Source organism: Berghia stephanieae, chromosome 11 (assembly GCF_034508935.2).
Source record: "Berghia stephanieae isolate SIO BIC M18660-M18661 chromosome 11, UCSD_Bste_1.3, whole genome shotgun sequence".
Taxonomy (NCBI): domain Eukaryota; kingdom Metazoa; phylum Mollusca; class Gastropoda; order Nudibranchia; family Aeolidiidae; genus Berghia; species Berghia stephanieae.
This window is the reverse complement of record NC_088370.1, coordinates 37,454,618-37,466,811: the sequence shown is the minus strand read 5'-3', so window position 1 is coordinate 37,466,811 and position 12,194 is coordinate 37,454,618. Positions and strand designations below refer to the sequence as shown.

Sequence of the window (12,194 nt, the reverse complement as noted above, 5' to 3'; positions counted from 1 at the left end):
CTGTCCTACGGTGATGTCCATACCACTAGACCACATAGCTGCATAAATAAATAAATAAATAAATAAATGAATAACTTATTAAATAAATATATAAAAACATTTGTTAATTGAGATGGGAAGTGGCGGTTAGATCGGTGTCGAAAGCCGATACTGTGTGTTCATGTTCATAATATGAATGTGTTTGTGTGTGCCTGTGTGTGTTGATAATATATATATATATATATATATATATATATATATATATATATATATATATATATATATATATTGTGTGTGTGTGTGTGTGTGTGTGTGTGTGTGTGCATTGCGTTAGTGATTTATTAAGAGCTGATTTGTTTTGGTTTTTTTGTTTTTTGTTTTTAAAAAAAATGTGAATCAACATGTCACGTGGTTATAATTCCGTATTGTAAAATGGTTTCTTTCCTTGAGAATCAAATTACATTTTAAAAAAGAAAAGAGGAAAAGAAAAAGAAAAGAAAGGAAATTCTAATGAAATTGAAATGGGTATGAATTGGGTTATTGGCGACGTGTACAAATGAGTGCATGCACGCACATCAGTTATTGGGTATCTTGTTTACTTATGATTACCTACAGGTTGAATATATTATCAAAAAGAAAGACCATTTTCAATCGATAAATTACACAAAGGTATTTGAACTCCAGATATGCCAATGTGTCATCTTAGTTCATGCATTTCACCTGACCGCCTGACCCAGATTGTCTTGATAAAACTTCTCACCTTTATTCCGAATACGCACATATTATGTATTATTATGCCGTTTAAAGCGAGCCGAAGAAAATTATTATTGTTAGGCAATTTAAACCAAAAATGACCTCTCAAAATTTGATTTTGATTTACAAAGAAATGGAAACAAAAAAGAGGATACAAGACACCGACTTATTTCGAGTTATCAAGTTATCATCATAAGATAACAATTCGACATATTCTTTTGGAAGCCTATTCTTTTATCTACCAAATAGGACTATTAACACACAGGTTGCAGATTATTTTCAACAAAATGCCAGTGGAAACTCAAAAAATGCCAAAACACTCCAAAAATGCCAAAGTCTGTTGACTCCATCCCCACTAAGAAAACTACTCACTTTTGATAGCAATTTCTATCATATCCTGTGGCTTGCGTGTTTTCTTTCTTTCTTTTTTTTTTTTTTGATTACTAAATTTCTGTTGGTAATTTTTTACCTACTGACTACTAAGTGAGTCTAAACTACCCCGGTTGAGAAAGGTTCATTTGAAGTATAATATACAAGAAAAGAAAATCCAAATGAAAATGCAAATGCCAAATGATTTTCAATCCAACGTTTTCAAATGCCAGTTTGAATCTGGCATTTAAATGCCAAACTGGCACCTATTAACACACAAGGATTCCGTCGGATACAATATTATGGCATGGAAACACATTGATCTGCCGATCAGGTGACAAACCCGATCCAAAGTTTGACACACAAAAGGTCAGAGTTCAAAAGTGATATCGTAACCTCTATTATCGATTTCAACAAAAATATATTGTATTGTTAGGCGTTAAATCGTGTGTATAACAAATTATTTCATTTTTCGAATATAGTATGACATCATTAGTAAGATCAAAGACTTTTGTGAAGAATTTTTGACATATCTTTTTCGAACATAGTCTTTGCGGCAGCGGTGATTTATTATTTGTGTGTAACGATATCATATCAATATGAGAATCGATACATAATGCGTCGTGAGAGACGAACCGACACCGACAAAACACACTCATGATTCAATGGTGGGGTCAGTGAATCCTACTCACACACCTACATAAAACTTGACATTTTTGATTCTCCAATTATTGGTTTGTCGTAATTTCATGACATTCAGATTGCATATTGGATACAGTTCTTTAGGATTTAGTAATTAAGACACACGCTTATAACCATGGATGTAGGATTTGGTCTATTCAAATGGATTATTTGTATCACCCTTGTTTCAAAAGTGAGTTATCTAAGTCTAAGACAGAGCTATCTAGTCTACTTCTATGTTGAATCGGCTTTGGGGATTTTACTAGATCTCTAACACCTATTTACTTATTAATATTTCGTCCCCGACATCAGTTATTTCTAAACTGACGCTTAATTAAGTTAAATGATTGGGCTTTTTGTGTTCCCTGCCAAATGATATTGAAATGGAACAAGTCACACTGACTGACTGCTGGATCACTGAGTCTGAGTACACAAACAAGTGGCCTTGACATCGTCGTGCTGTGATATTACTCACCACCATCACCACTACCACTCACTGACACCACTCAATACTGGCCACTCAACTCATACCCATAGCCATAATGTCATAACTTTTTTTCATTCTTCATTCAATCGTCCGTAATTTATGATGCACATCATCATCATCATCAATGTTTGATTTTCTCTTGTCTACATCTACTTACTTACTGTTACTATCTTATACTATCTATATCTAATTCTAATATTTTAGCAAGAAAATGAAATTTTAGACTTTAATATCTACATTTTTTTTATAAAACGTCAAAAATGGATTGGGATGATGAGATTTTTTCATTTATTTTGAATTGGTTGAACTTGAACAGATGAGTAATGGTAATGGTGCTGGTATTATTATTGGAGGTGGAAAAATCTCTTTAATTTACTATTGTCAGTTAGCACCAGACGGAATCGTACCGGTCACAACTCAAGAGGCATCTTTATTCATAAATTAGTTGTATGGTGCTTGTAGATTCATACATTGCCCAATGTTGTCAACACACATAAAAATAAAAAGCCAAATATACTAAAACTAGAATGGTAGGGGGGATGAGATTGTTTCATTTGTTTTAAATTGGTTGATCAGATGAGTATTGGTGCTACTAGTATTTTAGATGAAAAATCTCTCTAATTTACTTGAACATTATCCAATTAGGACCTGATGTAGTTGAAGTCATACCAGAGTTTCAGCTACGCATCTTTATTCATAATATAAAATGGTAAGGCGATTGTAGAGTCATATTCATATCACCCAATGTTCTCAGCACACCTATTCACTAAATTTTACTTTCATTATCATTAAAACAAAAAATAACAAAACAAATAAATGCATAAAAGTAAAGACTGACAATTTATCATCAGCTATTCTATGCATTATAAATTGCTATGAAAATAAAGTATTTACAAGACGAATAAAGGGGAACCAACTCTTGAAATTTGTTTCTATGTGGAACTAACTTCACTCTGATATCAATATGTAGGAGAAATGCCAAATGCATCTACCATTTACATTATAAATAGTATAACTGTTTTCATTGGCCTCATTAAGTACCAGATAAATTTTGCGTCTTGCAAGACGTCCATAGTTTCACAGCACTTTTATTATATTACTTAACCTTTACTTTTAGCGATTATAAAATTTAACTTTGTTACAATGCCCAATAAATATTCCTATTTAAAATATAAGTTACATAATTGGTGTGAATTTTCTAATTAATTTCAAAGACAATTTGCTTATTCGGTTGTCGTTTACGACTCCCGTCGACGCATTATTATATTTACTGTGTTTCCTATCAGTTTTGAGATTGCAAGTGTTGACAAACATTGTTTTATCAGGTTAGGTTTTCTCTAGTCTAGTTAGGATTGAGGAAGGGGGGGGGGGGTTGATGGCCCTTTCCCTTCTTTAGGTGTTGTGAAACAACGGAAGTCCTTCCCATTCCCCAAGTTCGTGATGGGAAAGGCATGCGTTCTGCACCAATTGCTACTAAAATTGTTGCATTCAATCGGTAGCAGGCAATTGCTTTCATCACTTGTTTAGATGGTGTGGTCAAATGTTTTGGATGCATTTACGTTAACTTCACTTATCTTGTCAGTTCTGATCTCCTCATAACACATTTTACAGTATAGAGACAAGACTTATAGTTGCACATGCGATTTGTTTTTAATGTTTTTTTTTTATAACAGCCATTTCATTCTTAAAGTAAAGTATCTTTGAATAGTTAGAAGTTTTCACAAAAGCGAATTACACTAGGTCTAAGTGGTTTAGGTGGTCAAATATTAAACGTGTCTGGCTCTAGCATTGGCTGGTTTTGGATCGGTTGCAAGACAAATGATGATGTCAGACTCACCTTCAGAGTGAATCTTATTTCATTTTGTTTGATGTTACGTAAAATGCCAGGTAAAACTTCCATTCCAAATTATATTTTTTCATGTCAGATCCACCAACTGTCCTTAATTTTATTTTTTGAAATCCCTGGTTTCTTCTTATATTTCTAACTTCCCAAATCGACATCTATTTTGTAGTTTTAATTTTTTACCATTCCAAAAAACCCCCCCCCCAAAAAACAAACATCAGTAACCTCATTATATCAGCATCAATATTTTACTCATCATCAATAAATCATCTTCATTATAATATATTTCTTGATTCACCATTCAAATCCCAGGTTTGTCTAAATCATTGCCCTCAATTTCGTTTTGACACGATGGAAAATCTGATTACCTTGATATTTATTTGGTTACTTGAAGTTTTCAATTTTCAATGTTCATAAAAAATTATCAGATAAAAATTCCAACCCTATGGACTATTTTTTAATTTATATATTTAATAAGTCTCTGATTTCCCTTTTTTTTAAAGTATGGATTACTCATTGCAAAATTATGCTTATCACACTTCTGAACCTCTTACTCGGTTAAATAACACAAACTTCTCTCAGTGAGAGTGAGAGTACAATACACAGAAAAAGAAATATTGAGCCACTTTTTCTGTTATCTGCCCTCTACTTATCTCAAACCCTTAAGATCTGATCTACTGACGTTTCTGTTATCTTTATCATCAGCGTTGTGTACCTGTTGTCAAACTACGTTGATTTGCAGCGCATATCAATGAATGAATGCTTGATATCTCTGTAGCACAATTTCTAAGTAATTCAAAAATCAGTTTTTATGATCCCAGATGCTTGGTCTAGGTTTTTAATTTTTAAACATAATTTATATCTATTAAAATGGTTTGAATTTCACTTTATCCTTATTTAAAACATTCCAGCTTGCTGTCTTTATTACTGTCAGTGGTTCTAACGATAGAACAGTGAAAGATGTTGTATATCAATAGGGATCAGAGTGGTATAACAATATAATATATATATATCTTTGATCTTCCCCAAGAAAATACTGAGATTGACTCCCTGCAGCGCTGTTAAACAAGCCCCTTTACCCCAACTCACTTTGTAGTGCTGCACCAAAAGTGACATTATGACTATCCAGTCTTCCCATGGAATAGACCCTTATAAGTCAATTTCCCCAATACTCACGAATAAAAGGGATTTTATTTAACTTATTTAATTTCTTTTAATTTGATGCTAGAGAGTTGTATAAAGCATCTATGAAGATGAAGTGACATTTCATTTTCAATGATTATGGAAAAATTTAATGCTTAAGGGTCATGAATCCGTCATTTTCCAGAGTGGTGCAAGCCGCTTAGTCAGAACAACACCTTTATGTAAAATCTTTAAGATTAAGTGGTGTTCCAAATTATAACTGATTTTGCTTGTGGCCTCTACATGTATTGTAGCTATAGTATAGTAAATGAATGACTCACCCTTCGAGTCATATGGTATTTCCTTTTATATTTGTAGGTGTCAAGTTGTGTCTTAGCCATCCATTTTGTCATGCCAATTGTTTGGTACCCAATCACACACATGATTCACACTGGCGTAATGAATGACCTATCGTAGGACATAAAGTCAGGGTTAGAGTTTAGAGTTTTGACAATTTTTGTCACTCATCTGATCACCGATCACGTGCAAGATTGCTTTACTTAGTTGCAAGACCTGTTTGGGCTACTCAAAGAAATGTTTATTATTTTATATATATACATTGACCGGGGGAGAACATAAATAAAATAAAAACATAAGGTTTATTTTTGATTACACAGGATTTCTGCATATTTATCCATAGTATTACAGTGACTGATGGTAAAATCATTTTTTCTAGTGACAATATCGTCTGCTGTGTTCCCTCTAAATACATTATGTATGTGGTATTGAGATAAAGACATTTTTGTGACCCACTCCATCATTCTGGTACATTTGTCTCTGGTTATAAGCACAGTCTTCTGGAATCAAGCAGAGCATGCTTATAGCCGAATCATGCTTATATATATGGACTCAAATTTTTAAAAAAATTTTTTGCTGGATCTACGTTCAATGCTCATACTACAGTAAAAATAACTTTTCCTCATAATTTCACCTGATTGCAGGCTTTAATTTAAGTCAGTTAAAAGACATTTTTAGCTTCTTTAGAAATTTTATAAGGAATTTTTTTTTTTGGCAAGGAGGGGGTGGGGGGGGGGGTGTACATAAACATGCATCTGTTTATGTCATCTTCTTTCTCTGTGAACTGGTTCTGACTCAGTTCGAAGATAGTCTGATTGCTTTAACATTGCTTGTTTAACATCTTAAGTTGTTGGTGCAGAGTACAGGTATGTAACACAAAATAACTTGCCAACAAGACACCTGCTTTCAATCAAGAAAGTCACAAATAAGTATTTATTTCCTGTATGAAAAGGCCTGAGATACCCTTAGTACATGTCAAACACACAAATAGATCAGCCCCAGTTAGTGAGTATTGCTCACAATATTATGACACTCTGATTAAGGAATTCCATCACAAAACCTGATGCCACAATACATTTTTTTTCAATCATCTCTTAATTAAAATTGTGAGTGGTGCTCAGGATCTGTGGGCTGTTTACTCCCTGTGATAGACAAACACTTTACGGGGCTTTGGGTCTTCGGTTCACAGTCAGCGGTTGAGATATATGGGCCAAAATATATACTTTATTTTAAATAAAACAACTTAAATGTTTATTCGACTAGTTTTAATGAAATATACGATATCTGACGTAATTTTCAAAAATATATGCACTGTATGCAGGGGCCTGGCTATATTGGTTAATTTGGTGCCTGGCACCGCTCCATCTTTTAGAAATGGATTACAATTACAGCATTTAGAGAAAAAAAACCCAAAAAACTGAGGAATGGTATATACCGCCTCTTACTTATTTGAGTTGTAAGCCTTTTCTTAAAATTTTTTCTTTCTTTTGTATTTACACATTATAGCATGCTTAAAGTCATTTTCTTCTGATTCTGGCACCACCTTGTACTGTAAGCATGTCACGCTACTGACTGTATGTTGATTGAAGAACGGAAGGCTCAGACTAGAAGATAATAGTTAAAAAGTCATCCATGTCACTAGCTTGACAGGCATAGCAACAAGAGGCACCATCAATTCTTTTGTTTTATTCAAGTCATCGATAATGTAAAGATATTGGATTTTGTTTGCTAAAAATTCTAGGAATTGACGGCCATTTAAAAAAAAAGTGTGATTGACAAATTTATGTCCACTTAATTTTCTTAATGCCGGCCAAAGGGCCAAAATAATGAATTATGTTTCTAGCATAATTTGGCTTTCACAGATTATAGATAATATGCGCTTGGCTAAGAAGCTCACAACATTGCCATCCGGAAGTATAACGGACCAACACACAAAACTGTGTGTATCCATGAACGTTTATAGTCGGGTTAATACAGTTCAGTGAGCATTACTCATAAACGCGGATGGCAAAAAACAATAACAAAGACCTGAGTGACGTCATCTTCAAACTATCTGTACTTTGATATATATCGTATCGTTTAAAAAAAGAGTATATATGCTTTATGATAAGCCTACATTACATGACAAGACTTTTTTCGTTATCTACTAGACTTATTCATCTTTCCGATTACAATGACCGCTTAATTGACATTTCAACATGGAGAGGCACTTGACCTAATTTTATGATCTGATTATTATTAAATTGGCTTAATGATATAATACAGTATACAGCCATGTTTGAAGTTTTATATTGCAGGCTATTTTTATATCCATTTATAATATCTTTGATAAAAAGAAGAGGTAATCTATAGTAAAAATGGTTGACTTTATTTTACAATTAACAGTTAAACAGGTTTACAAGCAAAAGCCAATACTTTGTTTTGTACTTTTGACATATCTAATAAATATTTTTTAATTAAGTTTTTTTTTCTATTCTTTTTTTTTTCTTTGGTTTAACTTTCTTGGCAAATTTGGTTTTGTTTCTTAGCAATATTTTCATCAATTTCTTGTGAATGTAGGGCCGAAAATAGATTGGATTTTGAAAAGTTTACAACGCATACTTTTATTTGTTTTGTCTGTTCTGATCTGAAAACTACTCATCGTATATTATAATATTACAGTGACATGACGTCAAGGTTATTTATGCTATTTGGTTTATAATCTTAATTTATAGACAATATAAATATCGTCCTTGGGGTAAAATGTTCAAATGAATTTATACTATAAAGCAAAGATAATCTAATATGTACCAATCTGGTTCTGGCACAGGTTCATATCTCGGCTATGTGGTCTAGTGATATGACACTCACTTTCAGATCGGAAGGTCCTGGGTTTGAGCCTCGCTCGGCGCATAGTTGAGTCCTTGGAAAAGGCTCTTTACTCACATTCCATCACCATACTCAGGTGTAAAATGAGTACCTAGCCGTTAACAACTCTGTCGAAAAAAATTTGTAATATATCGCTTAACAGGCGTCGTGTTTCGTTCTACATGTTTAGTGTTGCTGTTGGTCAGGGACCCCTTGTAAAATGCTTTCAGCGCGTTTAATGGATATCGTGCAATATAAAAGCTCAAATTTGTTTTTTTTTAATTAGATGGAGTTGCAGAGAGACTTTGTAAAGTTATTATAGGCAGCAATGTAGCAGTGTGCATTCATTCGGAGCAAAAAGTTTTCCTGCTTGGAGTTGCCCTATCATCTGCTCTATAATTGGCTTCAACAGTCATGACATCACTTCCCTCGTAATGACGCATGGTAGCTTAGTAACTGGCTCTAAACTATCAGAACAATGGCGGACACCATTATGAAATATTTCTCCGACGAGCACAAAAGTGTTCCAGAAGAGGAAAACATTATAAATCTGATCACATTTTGACTTTTAAACATCCTGATCACATGACATATGTAAAGTTCTAGCCAGCATGAAGAATAAAAAGTACTGATTTTCTTTGTTTAGAACCACTCTGCTCGCCGTTGCTGGGCGACGTGACATCAGACTATTGAATCAATTTGTTTTGTTTTTCATTTTATTGTCAAAGTAGCAGATTGTCTTATTGCTTTTGATTGAAAATAGTGTTTTTGCCATCTATGGCCCGAGAAGCTGCACACTCAAAATCAAATGCATGTCTTTCTATTACTTCTGGACTTTGATAACTTGAGTTTGTTCCTTTATTACTTGACAGGTTGTCTCTGACTGTGTTTGGTATGGCGAATGTATCAAATCTTTCTATTACCTCAGGACTTTGATATATTTGAGTTTGTTCCTCTATAACTTCACCACAGGTTGCCTCTGACTGTGTTTGGTATGGAGAATGTGGCAACAACCCGAAATATCCCAACTATAAAGTAAACTGCGAGTACCATAAGAAGGCCAAGCCATTGACTGCCCCAGATGCTATAAAAGCCTATCGAAAAAACTGTCCCGACTTATTTAAAGGTGAGATGTCAAGTTTCATTTCATAAGATGCTTGCTAAATGCACGGTGTAAATGTTGCTGCTCGAAGCTGGAAGAAATAAATAATCACGTGAACTTGAATGTAAGCTTCAATTTAATTACAAAAACAGATCAATGAAGGTTTCGGGTTTCCCCTTTATCAACAAAACAGGATGAATGAAACACCAGATGAATGAGATGATGTGGTAGTGGCGTAGTTAAGATGAATCACTACCACATCATCTCATTCATCTGTGGTGTTTCATTCATCCTGTTTTGTTGACAAAGGGGAAACCCGAATCGTTCATTTGATCTGTTTTTGTAATTAAATTGAAGCTTACATTCAACTTCACGCTAAATGCACATGGAGCTGCCAACTTCCATTTCTTGTTTGTTTTTCTTTCTTCTGGATTTCCTTATGAGAATAATAAGAGATTTCCTAGGTTTTATGGTCTCCTGGAAAGGTTCCAATTTATATTTTAAAATCCTCCTTTGTTTAAAAGTCTTATCTTGTTTTACTTGCATTGTGGGTTGCCTGTTATAGGTATGTATTATAATGTACTTATATATACATCGAGTATCATAGAAATGCATGTGACGATCAATATATGCCCCTCATCACACTGAGTGGAAAAAATTAATACATAATTGATATTTATAATTTTTTATTTAGAAAAGAAAAAAAAACAAACAAAAAAATCCCCCCAAAAAACTGATAAAATAAAGAAAAATTAAAAGATTATTTAACTGGATCATTTATTATTGTTGTTATATTTTTTATTAGCAATAATAGTAATAATAATAATGATGATAATGATATTAATGATAATTATGAAAATGATGATCATGATGATAATAATGATAATACAGTTAATAATTATTATAAATGTCCTTTGTTTGGATAATGTATCCCCTCTGCCTATAATATAAGTGCAATGTCTATTTTATAAATGAAATCTCTTCTTATTCTCTTTTACTTATCTCCCCCTCCCCCGCCATCTTCATTTTCACTGGCACTGTAAAACGATTGAAAAAATAGAAATACTATATTGGGGTTGCCGATTTTCCGTAGATTTATGGAATTCAGTAAGGTTAAAAATCCTCCGCATATTTTCCAATCACTGGGTGAATGAAAGCTTAACGTTGTGGAAGATGAGCAGATTAAATAATGAACCGGCATCTGGTAAGCACCAAGATACAAGCACTGTAGAACAATCACACCTGACCTATTGTGCGGCTATGTGGTCTTGTGGTATGACACTCGCTTTCAGATCGGAAGGTCCTGGGTTCGAGCCTCGCTCGACGCATAGTTGAGTCCTTAGAGAAGGCTCTCTTTACTCACATTCTCTCACCATACTCAGGTGTAAAATGAGTATATGGCCGTTAATGGCATTGTCTCTGTAAAATGGTAATAATCTCCCTAACAGGCGACCTGTCCTATCCTACATGTTAAATGCTGCTGTTGGCCAGGGACCCCCTGTAAAGTGCTTTGAGCACGTTTAGTGGATATTGCGCTATATTAAAGCTCAACTATTGTTATCCTGAACTAAAACGCCATGCCATAATTGAAAAGGAATAGATTATGATGATGTCATCCTTTTACTGGAGTCCGTTGTTCAGATAGGGGTCAGTTGATGTGCTCACATCAAAGTCCAGTAAATATTTTTGGTCCCTGCCTTGGCCACCCTGCTATATTTTTTATTCTCAATTAATATCAATTTTCCTGATCCTTGTGTGAAATCCAGAACAAGGCCTCAATGCGTGTTGCTCTAATGATCAACTCCTCACACTGAATAGTCAAGTCCAGCAAGGTATCTCGTTCTTGCAGCGATGCCCCAGCTGTGTCAGAAACTTTCTGAACGTGTGGTGTTACATGACCTGTGGGGCGAATATGGTAGGTATTTATTTTACAATGCTGATGGTTTTCCTCGGATCCGCGATTTTTGAGTCAGAGGAGGAATTTCCTCTTTTTTAAAAATAGTTATATTTCCCTCAATCAAATGTACTGGCAGTGAGAGATCGGATGTGTGGTGGAACAAATAGGTGCAGTTTCCCACTCTCTAGACGTTTGCTAGAGTATCAATGATAGTCTATCATCTCAATTGCTCTAAAAATGTGTGCGTGTGTGTGTGTGTGTGTGTGTGTGGGGGGGGGGGGGGGGGGGGGGGGGGGGGGGGGGAGTGAAAGCTGTAAAAATAATGGGGCTTAAAAGCAATCATTCAAAATTTTCCTCCCTTTTCAGTTTTTGGCACCATCAGCACTGATTTTAGACCTTCCTTTTATGAATTTATAATCTTCAGGTCTGACAAAATACTTGAAATATGAAAATTCGTAGTTTTCAGGGGTAATTTAATAACACAGGCGCGTATTTTATACCCGTCTTAAAAATTCACCAACCTGTCCAAGATAAGTGAAAATTATGCTTTTAAGTCCTTTACAGGCTTGCTGTGGCACCAAAAATTCGTTTTCAAGAGGTTTTATTGGATAAAAATCTTTAAAAAGTTCTCAGAATGTAGTCAAAAATTGGTAGTTCTACGGAATTATTGTAGTAGTTGGTAGCTCTGATCCTTGATTCAGTAAGAGTCGATTTTCTCAATGTAGACCTGTCTTCTATTTGGAAACATTTGTAGAAA

At 34.3% G+C, this 12,194-nt stretch overlaps 1 protein-coding gene across 1 annotated transcript in view; it reads left to right on the top strand.

Annotated features, from left to right (window-relative positions):
* The first annotated feature begins 1,709 nt into the window (after positions 1-1,709).
* Positions 1,710-12,194, top strand: part of LOC144956842 (NPC intracellular cholesterol transporter 1-like) — a 53,973-nt gene continuing 43,488 nt past the window's right edge. The window contains exons 1-3 of the mRNA XM_078887604.1: positions 1,710-1,975; positions 9,411-9,564; positions 11,307-11,455. Of these exons, the coding sequence (XP_078743730.1) occupies positions 1,919-1,975; positions 9,411-9,564; positions 11,307-11,455 (360 nt within the window). The 5' untranslated portion in view covers positions 1,710-1,918. The remainder of the gene's footprint in view (positions 1,976-9,410; positions 9,565-11,306; positions 11,456-12,194) is intronic.